Below are 21,411 nucleotides of genomic sequence, written 5' to 3'. Positions count from 1 at the left end.
TTTTTTTTTTTGCTCTTTCAAATCCGGTTTGGTTTCAAAATTGCTGTTTTACCGGAAATTCGAATTTGACAGTGTCCGGTTCTTGCATCTACTCTAAACGGCGCGGTGCAATTCAATTACTGTAAAACGCATCGTTGGAAATATCCTCAAAAACGTGGGTATTATTAATTGAGTGTTTGCGCAAAACGTCATTTTTTTTTACAAATTAGAATATGCCAAAATTATGAATCTAATTACATTCAATGATTGCTTTTACAAATTAGAACATGCCAAAATTATAAGATTGTTTGCCAAAATTTGTTTTTGTTATATAAATATCTTTAATATTCTAAATAAATATAACAATATAAAAATAATCTACAATAAAAAAACGAAAAAAACTATTAATGAGAGTTAGCGAAGTTTATTATTATACTAGATAAGGACCCGTCCGATGTGCGAGTTTAAAGTTTTGTAAATAAAATTAAATTTAATAAAAAATTTATTGTACATTATTTTTTTATTATTTTTTTGCTATAATACACTAATTTATATCTATATACAAAATTTTTATGTATGTTACCATTAAAAGTGTATTTTTTACACCTAGGTATACTCTATGTTACAAATATATTATTTACCACTACCTAGAAAATGTCAATATGAACAGATTAAGCCAACTATTATATGTCTCTTTACTTTCACTTTTGTATAGTTTCTTTTATCACTAAAATTGTTGGCTCAAAACATTTTGAATAAAAAATAACTTACATTACAATAGTGTATGACTAACCATAGAGAGAATCTCGGTTCTGCCTTCCTCCCTTATGAAGAGAATCTTGCGTCCAACCTCCTCCACCATGGAGAGAACCTTCGTTCCGCCTTCCTCCCTTGGGAAGATAACCTTGCATCCAACCTCTCATTCCTTCCTCTCTTGGGTAGATAACCTTGCATCCAACCTCGTCCACCATAGAGAGAACCTCGGCTCTACCTTCCTCCTGTGTAGAGAGAACATGTTCACGTCTTTTAGCTATTTCAAAGTGGCTTGCTCCAGCAATCAATGAAACTAAATACCCTTTTCCAACGTCACAAAATCTTTTTTTTTTTTGGTAGGCTCGTCACAAATTTTTTTGATAGTAACTAATGTTAAAATTCCCAATGTATTCATGGAAGTTTATTTGAAACATTATGATGTAGCCTCTGTCTCCAAGCTCCTATGGATCTATCAACAATAATTTATGNATTTATTGTACATTATTTTTTTATTATTTTTTTGCTATAATACACTAATTTATATCTATATACAAAATTTTTATGTATGTTACCATTAAAAGTGTATTTTTTACACCTAGGTATACTCTATGTTACAAATATATTATTTACCACTACCTAGAAAATGTCAATATGAACAGATTAAGCCAACTATTATATGTCTCTTTACTTTCACTTTTGTATAGTTTCTTTTATCACTAAAATTGTTGGCTCAAAACATTTTGAATAAAAAATAACTTACATTACAATAGTGTATGACTAACCATAGAGAGAATCTCGGTTCTGCCTTCCTCCCTTATGAAGAGAATCTTGCGTCCAACCTCCTCCACCATGGAGAGAACCTTCGTTCCGCCTTCCTCCCTTGGGAAGATAACCTTGCATCCAACCTCTCATTCCTTCCTCTCTTGGGTAGATAACCTTGCATCCAACCTCGTCCACCATAGAGAGAACCTCGGCTCTACCTTCCTCCTGTGTAGAGAGAACATGTTCACGTCTTTTAGCTATTTCAAAGTGGCTTGCTCCAGCAATCAATGAAACTAAATACCCTTTTCCAACGTCACAAAATCTTTTTTTTTTTTGGTAGGCTCGTCACAAATTTTTTTGATAGTAACTAATGTTAAAATTCCCAATGTATTCATGGAAGTTTATTTGAAACATTATGATGTAGCCTCTGTCTCCAAGCTCCTATGGATCTATCAACAATAATTTATGTTTTTCCAATATATCTATGTTATTTGTAGGCTTGTGCTTAATTAGCCTATTTTATCTCTCCTTTTTATCTCCTTTTGAAATTGAACGAATCGTAACAATTATGTTTGCACAAAAAAAAATCTATGACCAACCAATCAAGGTTGAAAAATTAGAAAAAAAATAATTTGATATAATTAATAAAATAATAGAAAATTATAAGCACATTAATATATGAATCTCAAATAATTCAAAGATGAAAATATAAATTAAACAAAATAATATAAAACTGCTACAATAAATTTTAAAATATAGTATTAGAAAAAGAAGATTCATATATTAATGTTACATTTTTTTTTGGTCAACATACTAATATTACCTATTCCAAACTGTAAGTAGAAGTATATTTTGGTTTAAAAAAATAAGGAAAATTTATCTTCCCATCAAAAAGGTTTGACCAATAGAACAAATTTGAAAACAATATTTTTGAATAAATTATTTTGTTAGATGAATAATATGAGATGATCTATGTTTATATAGAAGTGAATATTTATATTTTTTTATAATTAATAATTTTCTGTATATTTTCCTTAATCCCTTTTGTATGTTTTTTTTGTAGAATTAATAACTTCAAATTAAAATAAGTAAATAATTTTATAATTTCGAATTTTATGAATTATATATATATATATATATATTTTCTCCTTATAGTTATTTTAAAAAACTGCTTGATTTGGGTAATTTTTTATAATTATCTTTTTAAATTATTAATATAGTTTAAAACAAATTTTCTGTTTTTTGTCGTAATCTTAAATCTTATATTAAATATTAACTTTTACACATGTCAAAATCTCATATTAGTAATTTGACACGTGTCAAAATCATGGTAATGACTAACTTTCAAAACCCAACTTTATATAATAAGATTATAATCTCAAAATCTCATTTTTCTAATATATAAAAGAAAATATTAATCAATTAATGAGAATTAATAACAATTAGAGTAATAGAAAGATATTCAAAGATTTTATCTTATCTCAATCAATAAAATTACCTAAAATAATGAAGAAATCTATAAATCATCTATTATTTTTAAAAATATAGTCTAACACTTTTGGCATGAATGTCTCCAAAACCCTCACATCTACTTCTTAATATTTCTGTAATTTTTTTTTAATATTGTTAAAGAGCCTCCTCACATGTGCAACACATATGCAATGGAGGTGATCGAAGATGTAGTGGACATCATGGTTGTCATTATTGGCAGTTGTAAAAAATGTTTGTTTGCGATCTTTAAAACAAATAGTTTCTTGAAGGACCAAATGCTGATGACATCTTCGGAAGTAAAGCAGATTTAGTTATCCCTCTTGATTGAAGAGATGTTGGGTCGAGCCATTGACGGAAGTCTTCCTCCCAACATTCTGCTAATCAGAACGGACTCGGACTTTGATGTTGCCATGAGGAATCTGTGTGAGGGAAAGTATAATGTGTATCAGGCCATATTACCAAATGATGATGGTATTCTTAATAGTCCTTATCCATATGCAACTTATACATGGTCTTGGCTACATTCGCTAAAAAGAAAAAAATTCACATATTAGTATTAGATTCAAGAAAAGAAGATTTCCAAGAATTTGTTATTTGCTATTTGCAATATCTTGAATTAGTATGAGATTGAAGAGAAGAAGATGAGTGAATTTGTTAATATAGATGGAGCAAGTGAGAAATTCAAAAAAAACAAAAAAAAAAACGGAGAATCCAACTTACCGTAATTGTATCTACAATGAAAAATGAATTTGTGTAATGAATGTATATAATCCAACTTATTGTAATTGTATCTCCAATAGAAAAGGATCTTGTGTAATGAATGTATAGTTCAAAATACTATATAGATTGGTTATATAATTTATAAATACTAGTTAAAATCTTATGTTAATTTGTTTAGTGATTTGTTTTTAAATTTCAAAATCTATGATATGTTTTCATTGGATTTGAAAGTGAAAATATGATGATTCATATCCAATGAGAAAACATGTTATTTCATAATTTACGTGTTCTTATTTTTGGATATACAATTTAATAAACCAATAACACTCCTTATTTATTTTATTGAAAAATCAGCAAGTATTTTGAGATTTAAATGACATTTCGAAAGTTCGTATTGTTTCTGTTCCAAATTTGAAAATTGATGTTTTATTTTGACATTTTCTCCAATTTTAAAATTACTTAAACTATATTGTTATCACTAATTTAACATTGTTATATATATATATATATATATATATATATATATGTTTGTGGATATATGTATAATATCCTATAAACACTTAGAACACTTAATATTCTAACTCTTTTTCCAATGGGAGAAGATCAATACTCATTGTTGATTATTTTATTATCTAGGATAGGTAGGTACACAAATGTGCCTATGGTAATTATGAAATGCTAATCTCTGGTTTTGGCTTTGAAGAAATTCAGTCATTGAATCAGATAAGTACTAATAATAAAGCTTTCTTCATGTACATAATCAAAGCCAATAAACTATTCGTTGGTGTTATTAGAGCAGAGAACATAGACCACTGATGCTTACCTTGTCGTCATTAAGCCAATACCATTTTGCACTTGAACTGCAAACAAAGAAGGTGTAGTGACCACAATTGACGTCTTCACCATGGTGAACTAGAACACCATATAGAGTGTACTGGATGTACTAGGTTACCGTCTCTCACCCCAAGAAGTTCCTTACCTTTTTCTATGAGATCTATCCTTGGGAGTGGAGATCTGAGACTGAGGACGTGAGAGGAGCTTGCTAGGAGGCTATTTTTGTGGGTTGTAGAATCAGATTCGTCATTCTCAAAGGTGAGTGCATGACAATGGTGAGCGAAGCAATTAGATGTTTATTTAATGTGATTTTGGGTGATGAATGATTATGTGCTTGTGTATGAGTATTTATCGTGAGTTTTGTGGTCGTTTTCGGCTCCACGGAGACAAGAGGAGTCAGATGAGATCGTGTTCGGCGATGCTTCACACGATTGTACGTATCGATCGATGCAAGATGTGCATCGGTCGATGCAATGAAGATTTGACGGAGATGCGAGGAATTTTATCGGTCGATGCATCTAGGGATTTGGAGGATGAGATCCTAACCACTTTATTTGTAAACCCAGACCGATATATAATTTCGTTTAAATTGTAAAATCTAAACCCTAATAACCTCATTTGTAACCCAAACTGACATATAATTTCGTTTTAATTTTAAAATATAAATTCTAACCACCTCATTTATAAACCCAAACCAACATAATTTTGTTTTAATTGTAAAATCCAGACCCTAATCACCTTATTTGTAAACCCAAACCAACAAATATTTTTGTTCTAATTGTAAAATCTAAACCCTAATTCTCATTTATAAATTCAAACGATATATAACCTCATTTAATTATAAAATCTAAACCAAGCCAATATTAAATTAAAAAGCATTAGGGTTTAATTAAAGAAAGTTAAATTAAAGAAAATTAAATATTAGTTTGGTTTAGATTTTACAATTAAACGAGGTTATAGATCGATTTGGGTTTATAAATGAGAATTAGGGTTTAGATTTTACAATTAGAACAAAAATATTTAGCGGCTTGGGATTACAAATAAAGTGATTAGGGTTTAGATTTTACAATTAAAACAAAATTATGTCTGTTTGGATTTACAAATGAGGTGGTTCGGATTTATATTTTATAATTAGAACAAAATTATATGTCAGTTTGGGTTTACAAATGAGATTATTAGGGTTTAGATTTTACAATTTGAAACGACCCGACCTGTTTTTTTTTAATAAATAATAAATAATAATAATAAAAATAATAATAATAATAATAATCTAAGCTAGTGGTCTCAAACCCACTAACCACCTAACCACAATCACACAATAGCGGATAACATAACAATACCAATTAACCAATAATCCAATAACCAAATTAATTCATAACAATTAACCAATACTCCAAACATCAGGAATCAAATAACCAGCAATCCTAAACAACATTCTAGGACTCAACTCTAGCAACCTAACAGAAGCCAGACAACAACCAATCGAGTCACTAGAATATCTTCATCTTCATTGCCTTGATTCCACGATCACACTATGCATTTACCTGCACCACAAACACAAATTGAGATGCATGAGTATTTGATAAACACTCAGTGAGGCAATCCTCCTATCTACTGGGCTATACACACAAGCAATTGAGATATCAATGTCAAACACAATCAACAAACAAGACATACAAACCAGGAAACAAATCGTCTTCACTGGAAAGGAGGCGTCGACCGACACAAGCCAAATGTCGACCGACACTGGCATTGGTATCGACCGACACTACCCCACAGTGTCGTTCGATGCTGCCCCATGATGTCGACTGACATCCACCTGGTATCGATTGACACTGACTCAACGGACGCAATCTGCTCGAAGCCGAGAGTCGAATCTCGCTTCTCATCACCTCCAAACCATCCAAAACTCATTCCCAAAGCCATATGGATCCGTAGGAAACCTATAACAAGCAAGGAAAACACAACAACATCACAAAACAAGCAAGACAAAAGGAAATCTCAGGCATAGATCAGCCATGGTCATGACCTCACCTCTTTGCAGGAAGTTTCTGACCCACCACGATGAATCCAACCCTCCTAACAAGCTTCAGATCTCTCAAGAACAGCCTTGAATCTCCCAAATCTCCCAAGAACACTCTCTCTTCTCTCTTTTCTCTCTAATTTTTCTCTGGAACGGCTAAAAGTGTTATTCTCAAAACCCTGATATCGATTTCTCAACCTCGATTTGGGATCCCACTTAAACCAAACTGTGCCAAAACGACGATTTAAAACAATTTCATCAAATCAAAAATTGCTGGTGTTGATCGACACCCATCCCCAAAACTCAAAGTTTTGTTCGCGAATGTTACACAACTACAACAAAATTATATATCGATTTGGATTTACAAATAAAGTGGTTCAAATTTAGATTTTACAGTTAAAACAAAATTATATGTTGGTTTGAATTTACAAATAAGATAATTAAAGTTTACATACGTATAAAAACAGATGTTTTCACGGATATCCAGATGTTTTCACGGATATCTGAGATTCAGATCTAAATTTGATATAACAGATCACGATCTAAATACTTTCAAAAACCCCAAAGATCCAGATTCCTACATATCTCGAATTCATATTCAACCTTCTAATGGGCCACATACCAATCATATTAAGCCCACTACAGTGAATGCCATCCAAATAATATTTCCAACATTGATAGCCATATAAATTAAATTAAAACATATATTACAAAGAAATACAGTACCATGAACATGATAAGGAAAGTATATGGTATCGAATGGTAATCACTTTATAGAATTGTACAAATATACAACTTTAAAATTTATCAATCAAAAAGCTTTACAAAGCTTTACTAATAACTTTACTCAGCCCGGTTTACAATTCTATTTTACAGTTTTTTTGTACAGTTTTAGGTACGTTACCGATTAGATCATATATTTTTTTAGTTAAATTGTTTAATGTTTAGTTTTGTGGTTTTTATACTGGAGTTCGACTTCAATCACATTACCCGATTACCGTATGTTGTAGACCCAACAAATATTTACTCAAAAAAAAACAGTAAAACTTACTTATTAGTGAAGTAACAATTTTATTTATCGCCAAAATCAATAAAAAAACACGGGAAAAACATTTACATAAATAAAGTAGACATAAGTTTAAAGATCTGTCTTATTTTTTCCCCCAATAAGACAAACAAAATCTAAAAATTATTTTGGTTGGCAGAATCAATGGACTGTGTCTTAAATATTATAATCAACTTGCAGACTGAGAATACTTGCATGATCACTAACATGTTTACATATACGAATTCATTTTTGTTTTTCTTGCTAGCACAAGATTACCTCTATTCAAAATGCTCAAATCATTTCTGATTCCATAAAGGAAAAAAAAACTACAGTAAAGAAAAATTCAGAGAAATTTTTGGATAGGGAGAAGCAAAGAGGGAACAGTCATTTCTTTGTCTAAACAATCAGATGATATCTATCTCCTTTATCTATGGGGACCCCATCCATACCTTGTCGACCCTTGTGTCTATTTTAGAACTCTACATCACTTCTTTGGATTTTATTCTTTCTTACCCAAGAAGTTGTTAGGATTTAAGATCAGCAACTTACCTAGGTTCTTACTTCTTAGAGATTCCAGATAAAATAAAGAATCATGAAATTGATCTCATATAATTTACTTAAAAAGAAGTCAACATATAATTTATAAGAATTTTTCTATTTGATTAATCAAGAAGTAATGGATCTAAATTGAATATCATAATCTCCTCGTAATTAATCATCAGTTAGGATCTTAAACTTGTAACTAAAATGGTTCTCCTGAGTAGTAATTTTAATTTACAATACAAACGTATAAGAAAGTAAACCATCCAACTTAATTTTTATTTAACTTTTAGTTACGACAAAGATTTTTTTTTTCTTATTTGATTTTACGAGCCATATTGTTTTGCAAAAGGTGTGAAGAAACTCATTATCTTGTTTTGTAGTGGTACCTAACCTTGGTTCAACTTAGCTATTAGTTTTTTTGTAAGGCATAATTAGGATTATTATAATTTGTAATTTATGTGAATGAATTCACTGTATATGGGATAAAACATACGGTTAGAACTGACATGAAGTTTAAAGATCCACAGAACTGTATATGCATTTCTACATTTCTAGATTGTTCGTATATTTGACTTGAGTACGTACGTATATATACTTACGTTACGTTACTTACGTAGGTGAGAGTATATAGACAGTGGTCCAGTTTGAGTCTATCGCTGACCGACTTGTAAGAGGAACAGTCGTGTGTGAAGAGAGAGAGATTCCCTCTTCGCCAGCTTTCTTTTTGGTTTTATGCTACAGGACTCTTTGCAAGTGTCCAAAAGCTTACTATCACAAATAATAAAACAAATTTATTTATTGTATTAAATTTGTACCGACGACCCCCAAAAAAAAAATTGAAGCTTTCTTGGAAAAAATAGGACATATCCCATTTTTTCAAGTCATCGAACCTAGAAATATCTAGCGCTTACTTCTCTAAGTCTTGTGGGATTTATATTAAGAATACTAGTGTAAAAACATTCATCAACTTAATTGAAATAAAAGTACATGATATGTATATATAATTATAAACCGATGACTATTATCTATCTAAAGTCAAAATTCTCATATGCTTAATTTTCAAAGCAATAGTTGAACTTCTTGTACGCTAATAGCCGTAAGCAAACAATCCAGTCAGCTTACATAATTAAATATTTAACTTTTTGAGGTTCACAATAAAAGAAAAGAAACATAAATATTTCTTGTAGTATATATTTCTGTAAATTAGGTGTATTCTTTTTAATATACTCTCTATATATAATATAATGGAAATATAAAATTAGTTACATTCTTACTTGTTTTCTTCTTCATAACCCTCTCTGTCTTCTTGCTCTCAGAATTTTACTTGATTTAGTAGAGAACTGTATGACAAATTAAAGAGTGTTCCTGTATATCTCTTTGTCCACCTGTTTTGTCTTCTTACTTTGAAACTATCTCTCTCTCTCTCTCTCTCTCTCTCTCTCTCTCTCTGTCTCTCAACTAAACCCACATTAACATGATGATGCCAGATGATCATCATCATCAACTCTCATTTCCCAGCTATGTCCTTCACCAAGAACACATCACCCCAAATCCTAACCCTAACCCTAATCCTTCCTCCTCAAACTCAGCCAAGAGGAAGCGAAATCTACCGGGAAATCCAGGCATGTCTATAAACACTTAATCTAAATCTAAAGAGTTTTGATTATAGGATAGTTATATTTCTTGATAACTTTTTTTTTTCGTCATGTTTCGATCAAGAACAATATTTTTCCAACTTTGGATCTCTTTTTTTCTTTTCTCTTGTCATGTTTCCGTATATATTAATTCACTGGTTTTAATTTGGTAAATTAAATTTATAAACCAGATCCAGATGCAGAAGTTATCGCTCTATCGCCAAACTCCCTCATGGCGACTAACCGGTTCATCTGCGAGATTTGCAACAAAGGGTTTAAGAGAGACCAGAACCTTCAGCTTCACCGGAGAGGCCATAACCTTCCATGGAAGCTAAAGCAAAGGACGAACAAGGACCAAATTAAGAAAAAAGTGTACATCTGTCCNCACGGCATTGTTACAAAAGGCGGCTCAAATGGGATCAAAGAGATCATCATCAAGCTTAAACAATAGCAAGGCTTTTGGTCTAATGAGGAACACCTCCATCTTCAACAACAAGCAAACGGAGAATATGAAAACTACGGAAGTTGATGAAGGAGGCTTCACGAGAGACTTTCTTGGTGTGGGAAGTCAACACCGTACTTGGCCATTATTAATGGTAAACCGTAATCTTCTCGACTCGTCCCCTCCGGCCACTACCGACGGTACACCAACCTCCGACAGGAACCAGTAGTTTGGTAACGCACGTCGTCGTTTAAGTATATTTGTGTGAATGAATTTGAAGAAAAGGTAGGATTCCTCTGTTTATGATTTTTTTTTTCAACGTAAACTAGGTAAACCCAAGTGACGAGAGGACAGTTTAAGCACGGCGAATTAACACCGTGAAAGATGAGTTTTTGACTCGGAGAGAATCTCTGAGTCAATTCGGTGCTGCGTAGTGGGTCCACTAGGTTGACGGAGATGGGAAGCTATTCGGGTCCACTTCTGCATGCATGCACAGCAGAGCAAAGCATACGCTATGTCTTTTCTTATTCTTCATTTTGTTTTTTCCTTGTAATTATTTTCATGCTTTAAGTTGGAAAGAACCTAAAAGAAACAAGGAAAATGTTTGTACGTAGGTTATGTAAACTTTAAGTAGTTGTTACTTTTTGTTTTTTTCCTTGTAAAAGGTGAACCTTTTTAATTCTTGTTATTGAAAAACTTCAATTTCTAGAATGTGTTTTCGATTTAAAATGAGAAATAAAATTACGGAAGTCCATTTCGCACAATTTGCTAGGTAGCCAACAATTGAGTGGAAAGCTAATAATTGAACCAAATCATCAACCAGCTAAAAGTGAGCTTATCAAACTATCAAACCACTCGTAAGAATTTTGCATCTAGGTGAAGGTAAAAGGTTGTGATTTTGTCGAAGAGAACCCATCTAGGGTGGGATGTTGCCTGGAATGATGCATAATTAACTCTATTGTCTTTCTCTATCCTGTATGCACCTCGATCTTCTCATTAAGTCTTTTGTAACCGCTAGTTTTCATATGGTAAAAAAAAAGAAGCAAGCTCCATCCAGATGCTTGTTCTTATTTAATCGCACTTTTACATATTATGGCGTAGTTTATCTTAAATAACAAGTTTGCAGAGTTGTGTGGAAATTATTGAATAAGTGGTTACTCTTGTCGGCCTAGCTTGGCAAGCCAATGACATGAGATTTTTGTAAGTATGGCCGGCCCAAGATCATTTAATGCCTAAAAGGCTGAAATCTGTTTACAAAAACAAAGAAAAANCTAAAGTCAAAATTCTCATATGCTTAATTTTCAAAGCAATAGTTGAACTTCTTGTACGCTAATAGCCGTAAGCAAACAATCCAGTCAGCTTACATAATTAAATATTTAACTTTTTGAGGTTCACAATAAAAGAAAAGAAACATAAATATTTCTTGTAGTATATATTTCTGTAAATTAGGTGTATTCTTTTTAATATACTCTCTATATATAATATAATGGAAATATAAAATTAGTTACATTCTTACTTGTTTTCTTCTTCATAACCCTCTCTGTCTTCTTGCTCTCAGAATTTTACTTGATTTAGTAGAGAACTGTATGACAAATTAAAGAGTGTTCCTGTATATCTCTTTGTCCACCTGTTTTGTCTTCTTACTTTGAAACTATCTCTCTCTCTCTCTCTCTCTCTCTCTCTCTCTCTCTGTCTCTCAACTAAACCCACATTAACATGATGATGCCAGATGATCATCATCATCAACTCTCATTTCCCAGCTATGTCCTTCACCAAGAACACATCACCCCAAATCCTAACCCTAACCCTAATCCTTCCTCCTCAAACTCAGCCAAGAGGAAGCGAAATCTACCGGGAAATCCAGGCATGTCTATAAACACTTAATCTAAATCTAAAGAGTTTTGATTATAGGATAGTTATATTTCTTGATAACTTTTTTTTTTCGTCATGTTTCGATCAAGAACAATATTTTTCCAACTTTGGATCTCTTTTTTTCTTTTCTCTTGTCATGTTTCCGTATATATTAATTCACTGGTTTTAATTTGGTAAATTAAATTTATAAACCAGATCCAGATGCAGAAGTTATCGCTCTATCGCCAAACTCCCTCATGGCGACTAACCGGTTCATCTGCGAGATTTGCAACAAAGGGTTTAAGAGAGACCAGAACCTTCAGCTTCACCGGAGAGGCCATAACCTTCCATGGAAGCTAAAGCAAAGGACGAACAAGGACCAAATTAAGAAAAAAGTGTACATCTGTCCTGAGAAGACTTGCGTACACCACGACCCGGGCCGAGCTCTCGGCGACTTAACTGGAATCAAGAAGCATTTCAGCAGGAAACACGGTGAGAAGAAGTGGAAATGTGACAAGTGTTCCAAGAAGTATGCTGTCATGTCCGATTGGAAAGCTCATAGCAAGATTTGTGGTACTAGGGAATACAGATGTGACTGTGGTACCCTCTTTTCCAGGTATATTACAACACCATTTTGTAAGTTTATTTATTTATTTTATATTTGTTAAAGAGCAAAATTAAATTAATGAACGACAATGTTTATACAAACATCAGATTAAAAACATATGCTGCTTTTAACTATCATCGTCATTTAACAGATTATATATATATATATATATATATATATGTAAACGTTATTAAATTAGTATATTGGATGATTGAAATGGAACAGGAAAGATAGTTTCATCACACATAGAGCATTCTGTGACGCCTTAGCTGAAGAGAGTGCAAGATTCGTCTCAGTTCCACCAGCTGCAGCTTCAGCCACACCCGCATATCTACACAATGCCCCGGACGCTGAAGTCAACCTTGGAAACATCAATCAAAATCATCAACATGGACATACTACATCTTCCCAATTGGATCAACCGGGTTTCAATAACCAGCGCCAAACCTTTTTGGGACAAACCTTCACCAACCAGCTCCCCATACAACCCAATGTTTATGCCTCCCCATCAACTCGTAGCGCATCCGACTCGCTTCAAAATCTATGGCATTTACAAGGACAATCATCTCATCAATGGCTTCTCAACGAAAACAACAATAACAACATTCTCCAAAGGGGAATCTCCAAGAATGAAGAGGAACATGAGATCAAAAAGGTTGTAACTAGTGGTTCTTTGTTCTCTTCGGAAGCACTCAACAACGCTAATGATTACAGCCAAAACGGTGGACAAATAGCATCCATGTCAGCCACGGCATTGTTACAAAAGGCGGCTCAAATGGGATCAAAGAGATCATCATCAAGCTTAAACAATAGCAAGGCTTTTGGTCTAATGAGTAACACCTCCATCTTCAACAACAAGCAAACGGAGAATATGAAAACTACGGAAGTTGATGAAGGAGGCTTCACGAGAGACTTTCTTGGTGTGGGAAGTCAACACAGTACTTGGCCATTATTAATGGTAAACCGTAATCTTCTCGACTCGTCCCCTCCGGCCACTACCGACGGTACCCCAACCCCCGACAGGAACCAGTAGTTTGGTAACGCACGTCGTCGTTTAAATATATTTGTGTGTATGAATTTGAAGAAAAGGTAGGATTCCTCTGTTTATGATATTTGTTTTTTCTAGAAATGCACAAACGTAAACTATGTAAACCCAAGTGACGAGAGAGGACAGTTTAAGCACGGCGAATTAACACCGTGAAAGATGAGTTTTTGACTCGGAGAGAATCTCTGAGTCAACTCGGTGCTGCGTAGTGGGTCCACTAGGTTGACGGAGATGGGAAGCTATTCGGGTCCACTTCTGCATGCATGCACAGCAGAGCAAAGCATACGCTATGTCTTTTCTTATTCTTCATTTTGTTTTTTCCTTGTAATTATTTTCATGCTTTAAGTTGGAAAGAACCTAAAAGAAACAAGGAAAAAGTTTGTACGTAGGTTATGTAAACTTTAAGTAGTTGTTACTTTTTGTTTTTTTCCTTGTAAAAGGTGAACCTTTTTAATTCTTGTTATTGAAAAACTTCAATTTCTAGAATGTGTTTTCGATTTAAAATGAGAAATAAAATTACGGAAGTCCATTTCGCACAATTTGCTAGGTAGCCAACAATTGAGTGGAAAGCTAATAATTGAACCAAATCATCAACCAGCTAAAAGTGAGCTTATCAAACTATCAAACCACTCGTAAGAATTTTGCATCTAGGTGAAGGTAAAAGGTTGTGATTTTGTCGAAGAGAACCCATCTAGGGTGGGATGTTGCCTGGAATGATGCATAATTAACTCTATTGTCTTTCTCTATCCTGTATGCACCTCGATCTTCTCATTAAGTCTTTTGTAACCGCTAGTTTTCATATGGTAAAAAAAAAGAAGCAAGCTCCATCCAGATGCTTGTTCTTATTTAATCGCACTTTTACATATTATGGCGTAGTTTATCTTAAATAACAAGTTTGCAGAGTTGTGTGGAAATTATTGAATAAGTGGTTACTCTTGTCGGCCTAGCTTGGCAAGCCAATGACATGAGATTTTTGTAAGTATGGCCGGCCCAAGATCATTTAATGCCTAAAAGGCTGAAATCTGTTTACAAAAACAAAGAAAAAAAATGTTAAAGATATCAGTTTTCTAAGATTGAAACCCAACACTTGTAACATGAACCACTCGAGTGTCGACCACTAGACTTAATATCAAAATTCCTTCCCTGAAATTGGTAACATATTTATGCTGCCTAAAGCACCAACTCGCAGAGCTTTATGTCAAAGCTAGCTGAACCTGCTTATGACTATAATTCCCTTTTTTTTTTTGTTAACTATCATTCCCTTATTAATTAGTATAGGCATGCTTTCTTAGTGAAATTAGTATGGGCACACTTTTTTTAGTGAAATTAGTGTAAATTTCTGGCAATAAGAAACAAAAATTTCATGTTGTTCTTTCATGGCCTCAGGAAGCTCTTTGCCACCAGAGAAATTGTTACACCATAATTTGGTCTTAATACTTTGAGTGACTCAGCGTCTAGCCCCTAGAACGCCTAATCGGAGTTTAGTCGTTTTAAGACGATTTAAGCATTTACAACATAAAACATTATATATATGATATTATATATGAATTTATCTAAAAATAGATGTTAGACAATATACTAAATAATAAATCATAAACAAAAATTAGAAAAATGTATTTATTTAATTTATAGGGGTGGGCATTTAAACCGAATCGAACCAAACTGAACCGAACCAACCGAACTCAAACCGACCCAAACCAAACCCAATCCTACACACCAACCATTCGGTTATGTTTATTCTTAACCCAAATGGTTCGGTTCAGTTTTAATGTGTTTCTTAAATTAATTAATAATATTATTAAAATTATAAATATGTGATCTTATCTATTATAACTTGCATTTTATTTCTATTTTACATTATTTTAACTTTACTAATAAAATCAACTAAATATAAATATAAATTATATTATATTTAATATTAGGTTTTCATTTTAATTTTCTATCTTTTCTAATTTATTTGATTAATTAACTATTATAAAACCATAATCAATTTTATTATGTTATATTAATTGATTCTTAAACCGAATTAAAACTGAACCAACTGAAACCAAACCAAACCGAACCGAACACAAACCAAACCAAACTAACTTCGGTTGAGTTTGGTTAGAGTTTTAACAAAACCGAACAAACCGGACTGAACCGAACCCAAACTGAACCCGAACTTAAATCGAATTGCCCACCCCTATTAATTTAGAATAATAACATATGAACGTTTATAATTATGTATATGAATATAAATTTTCAAATTTTAAATATATGTAGTCAAAAATTAAATATTTAATAAAATAATATTTATGTGATTTTAGGCGGTTTAGATGGTCGTTTACGCATTTGTTGAGCGCTTAACACCTAAACGGTACCTAGACGGCCGCCTAGACCGCTTTCATGAACACTTGTGTCAACACATATATTTCCTCTCACATACGTAATAATTTTTCTCCATGTTTCACAGTTCCAATGTGAGATATTTTTCTATTTGTCCAATTTTTAATATTAATTTCTCATCCAAATATACTTTAATTTTCACATAGGAATATATTATATTATAGTTCTAAAGAAATCCTATATCCTACAAAGTTTCCTATGACTTTAATGTTAGTAGGAGTTTCATAAGATATATTATACCAGTAACTCACGATCCGTTTTTGTAGGAATATTTTTTTCCCATTTCCTATGCTAGCTGTTTTCGTAAAAAAATGGTAGTTATTTGGTAGGAAATATAACCTATCAAATTCATTGTAGAAAAATTTGTAAGATAACACATTTGTAAGATAACTTATATTTGGTAGGCTCAAACCGAAGAAACGCCATCAGAGAGTACAGATCGAAAGAACCGTTCTGAATGGGAGTTCCTGTCACAGCCCATCTGCGGGAAGCTTTCAAATTACTAACCGCTCGGCTCTGTTGAGCATTTGCATTCTTAATGGTATGTGCCTCGTCAAGAATGATCCTCAGCCATTCCATCTTCTTGACAAGAGAGTCTTCCCACGATTCTTCAACAGCCAAAGTACCGTAAGTGGTCAGCACTATATCGCACTTCATAAGCTCGTTAACATCGTCTGTTCTTTCCCCACCGTGATACATATACACTCTCAAGCTTCCAGGTACAGTATGCTCCTCTAGCTGTGTAATCCATGCTGAAAACACAGAAGGTGGACAAACAATCAACGTTGTCTTCTTCTGAGACTACATTAACATCATCAGATTTACGCTGCTTCTTCTTCGTTCCGCTTTCACTGCTCTTACCTCTTCCCCTCTTTTTACCCTTCTTGTCTCCTTCTACTACTTCCACAGGTTCTTCAGTCTGCGTACTGGTGGTGGCATCATTACCATATCTATCAAAAGCTATGAGTGAAAGCAAAGTAAGGGTCTTACCTAAGCCCATATCATCAGCAAACACACCTCCACGCAAAGATTCAGGCCGCTTCTCACTGCGGTAATTAGTCAACACATTTAAGAATTCTCCATCTTTCTCTTCCCAAAACGGAGGATTGAAACTCGTCTTCGTTCGCCATAGCAGAGGAAGACAAGTGTAGAAAGGAATTTGAGTTTTTTTTTTTCAGTTAATGTACGAAAAACGGAGAGGAAGGAACTCGAAAGTTCAAACTTCAAAAACCGAATCAATTCGAGAAATTTTGTATTTTGTTTTGAGCCCCTCTATTTTCTGATGCCTTATATTGTAACCTCTTCAAAGTTTCAAAACTTGAGATTGAAAATTCTTAATAAGAAATTTATACACCCACACACAGGGTTATTGGTTCTATGGTTTTAATGGATTTAGAAATCCAAACTAAAATCATGTGTTATAATCATTAGATAGTTATGTAATAATTTAATTTATGTGGTTATACGAAAAATTTAGATAACCATATTTATATTTGTGACAAAATTGAATTTATAAATAAAAAATAAAAAATTGATATGCGGTAATATTAATCACATAAATATTAGAATTCATTTCTAGAATTCTTTGTTTCCAAAAATAAGAATGCAAATTTATTGCTAAACTTTCTGATCAAGCCAAATAATATTGCAACTTTCGCTTAGTAACATTCGCCAAGATTATGATCTTATACTTTTAATTAGTTACTTTAGTTCAAACTGTAATCTTATAAATTTGTTATTTACTCCAAAATTTAATCCACAATCTTTAATTGATTTCCTTATATTAAGATCACAATCTTAACAATTGTAATTACAAATTTTATTATGGCAATGAATCTTTACAAAATAAATATCATTTACAATTTTTAGAACATTTATTTAAAATCAAATAATTATAAACTAAATAATGATGGTATCTTAACAATAAATTATAATTTTTATAAAATCAAAAATCTCAAAACTCACTCTGGAATTTCTATCTTTGCAACTATATAAAGACCACTATATGAGGACCCCCGATGTGCGGGTTTAGAGTTTTATAAATTAAATTAAATTTAACAAAAATATATTAAAATTTGTTGTATGTTATTTATAAATTTTTATTTTTGTTATAATACACTGATTATATCCATTTACAAATCTTTTATGTATGTTACTATTAAAAGTGTATTTTTTACACCTAAACATACTCTATGTTACAATTATATTCTTTATCACCACATAGAAAATGTCTATATAAACACATTAAGCCAACTATTGTACTTTCACTTCTGCACAGTTTTTTAATTACTAAAATTGTTGGCTCGAAAAATATTTTGAATAAAAAATATATTACATAATATACTAATCAATGATGTATCATCACAATAATGTATGACCACCACGGAGAAAACCTAGGCTCTACGCTAATCCCTTATGGAGAGAACCTTGCGTCCAACCTCTTCCACCTTCCTCCCTTGAGGAGATAACCTTTTGTCTAACCTTCTCCACCATAGAGGGAACCTCGGCTTTACCATAGAGAGAACCTCGGCTTTACCATAGAGAGAACGTCTATTTTCTACCTCAAAATAGCTTGCTCCGACAACAAATGAAAGTAAAAACCTTTTTCTAACGTCACAAAAACTTTTTATAGTAACTAATGTTAAATTTCCCAATGTAATTGTGATAGTAACTATGCCAAAGTGAAAGTAAAATAGTTGGCTTAATGTGTGTATATATTACATAATATACTACTCAATGATGCATCATCACAATAATGTATGACCGCCATGGAAAAAACCTCAGCTCCGCCCTTATGCCTTATGGAGAGAACCTTGCGTCCAACCTCCTCCACAATGGAGAAAACTTTGGCTCCGCCTTCCTCCTTTGGAAAGATAACCTTGCGTCCAACTTCCTCCACCTTTCTCCCTTAGGTAGATAACGTTGTGTCCAGTCTTCTCCACCATAGAGAGAACCTCGGCTCTGCCCTCCTCCTGTATGGAGAGAAAATGTTCACGTCTTTTTGCTATCTCAAAATGGCTTGCTCCCACAACTAATAAAAGTATTAACCTTTTCTAATGTCACAAAATTTTTTGATAGTAACTAATGTTAAATTTCCCAATGTATTTGTGGAAGTGTCTTTGACACACCTTGATGCAACCTCTGTCTCTATAACGCCTCAACCACCACCTTGCTTAGTGAGCCCATGTCCACTCTCAATCCATGGGCCCAACTTCCTAAGTGGGCCCTACATCTATTTCCGGCTCGTGGATCCACCCATATTTGATGGCCGGTTTGTTACGTCTGGAAGGCTTTAAAAACTTGTTTACCAACATTACAAATCAACAAATAATATTTTCCTGTGTTTTGTCCTCACTCACACAGTTTCGACGATCACTTCCAGGAAGTTCACTCATCATGAAGTTCTCTCAGGACCCTTGAACAAAAAAGTAAGTGCATTTTGGTGACGTATGCGGTCAAATCAATTCTTTTAAACCTTTCCGCAAACCAGGGTGTCAGAGTCTTTGAGCTTCTATGGATCTATCAACAACAATTTATTTTTTTCCAATCTATCTATCTATGTTTGTTGTAGACTTGTGTTTGATTAGCCTATTTTATCTATTCATTAGATTGATGAGCTTTTACTCGTTATCTTCCTTTCAGATTGAATGAATAATGGTAACAATTATGTTTGCAAAAAAAAGAAGGTTTTATGACGAACCAATCAAGGGTGATAAATTACAAGAAAATTAATTTGACATAATTAAAGAAACAATAGAAAATTATAAGCATGGTAATATATGAGTCCCAAATAATTCAAATATGAAAATATAAACTAAATAAAACAATCTAAAAATACTACAATAAATTTTAAAATACAGTATTAGGAAAAGAAGACGCATATATTAATCTTTTTTTTTGGTCAACATATTAATCTTATCTATTCCCAACTGAAAAAGGAGAAAGTAGGAGAAAATTTTGGTTTAAAAAATAAAAAAATACCTTCCCATTATAAAAAAATTTCCAATTAAAAAAAGTTGAAAGCAGTGTTTTTGAATTATTTTTTTTAATTCCTATTAAATATTAATTTTTACATATGTCAAAATCTGAGATTGATGACTTGACACATGTCAAAATTTTGTTAATGGCTAACTTTCAAAATCCAACTTTATATAATAACATTTTCTTATTTATGTAATACTAACTTTTTTAGATTTATTGTCATTAATTTTTGGAAATTAATATAAAGTATGACTTGAATTAATTTTTAAAATATAAACTTTCTTTAAAGCATGATCTTTTAAAGGTAGGGTCTTCTAAAGGAATTGTATACCTTGGTTAATTCTCCAAAACCCAAATAAGGTTTAGGAAACTGAATTGATCATATCACGTAAACCAGATCTTAGGTTTTTCGTCGATCGATTTGACGTGTTCAACATACATGTTGACTTCGGCGATAGTCGCTAGAGAGGTTTATTTCAGCCAAACGAAAAAGTTAGACGAAGCCATCCACCACCCCAATACTTACTACTGTATAAGGAAGGCTATATAAACTTTAAAGGCCAAAATAACTATTTTTATTTATGAAACAAAATAATGGAACAAACTATATATTGATGAGAAAGAAAAAAAAACAGAAAACAAAACTATCTAACATACATTTTTATTATTAATATAAAGTTAATAAAAATAAAGAACATATAACTTATTAACAAAATCATATAAAAACAAAATGTTATTTTTTATGTTAGGATTATTACCATAATAATTTAAATAACAAGCTTTCAATAGTTATTATAATTGATTATAAAAAGAAATATATCATCCCTGAATTATCTGCAACTCATTAAAAGAAACTTAATTCCCAATAAATATAGATTTATATATATTCATAAATAAATATAAAATTGACAACAAATTAGGGGATATCATGTGTGATTATTTATATATATCTAAGTATGTAAACTAATTAATCTCAACATTTAGTGTGATTATTCATTAAAAATGGAAATATTGATAACCGAATAGGAATATACATTCTAATTGTACAATGATCTATGTGATATTAAAAAGGAACAAGACAATAACCCTTATCATTATAAATAAACTTAGTACTAAAAAAAATCATAATATATTTAAAATGAGTGATTATTAGATTATGCAAAACTGTTATAGTTACTCGATTAACCATAAATATAAATTTAATTTTTAAAGCACACAAAAATATATATTGCCATAAATTGTCACATTTTATAAATATTTTCTTTACCACTTTCACATATTTTACGGGTGAAATGTATACTTACACGGATACA

At 32.2% G+C, this 21,411-nt stretch overlaps 1 protein-coding gene and 1 long non-coding RNA gene across 3 annotated transcripts; both read left to right on the top strand.

Moving 5' to 3' along the window:
* Positions 9,423 to 13,725, top strand: LOC104780377 (protein indeterminate-domain 9). 2 transcript variants are annotated; one of them, XM_019244624.1, is made up of 4 exons: positions 9,423 to 9,775; positions 9,979 to 10,163; positions 12,482 to 12,696; positions 12,913 to 13,725. In XM_019244624.1, the coding sequence occupies exons 1-4, from the start codon at positions 9,628 to 9,630 to the stop codon at positions 13,718 to 13,720; spliced, it is 1,356 nt and encodes a 451-aa protein (XP_019100169.1). In that variant the 5' UTR covers positions 9,423 to 9,627; the 3' UTR covers positions 13,721 to 13,725. The 2 variants fall into 2 exon arrangements, with proteins under 2 accessions (XP_019100169.1, XP_010503173.1); XM_010504871.2 differs by lacking the exons at positions 9,423 to 9,775; positions 9,979 to 10,163 and adding an exon at positions 11,742 to 12,093 and having other exon boundaries at positions 12,297 to 12,696.
* Positions 10,179 to 10,940, top strand: LOC104780376. Its single transcript, XR_766736.1, has 2 exons — positions 10,179 to 10,462; positions 10,559 to 10,940. It is a non-coding gene; the product is annotated as an uncharacterized LOC104780376 (long non-coding RNA).

The sequence above is a fragment of the Camelina sativa genome, chromosome 4, assembly GCF_000633955.1.
Source record: "Camelina sativa cultivar DH55 chromosome 4, Cs, whole genome shotgun sequence".
In the NCBI taxonomy this organism is placed as follows: Eukaryota; Viridiplantae; Streptophyta; class Magnoliopsida; order Brassicales; family Brassicaceae; genus Camelina; species Camelina sativa.
This window is presented reverse-complemented; position numbering and strand designations above follow the sequence as displayed.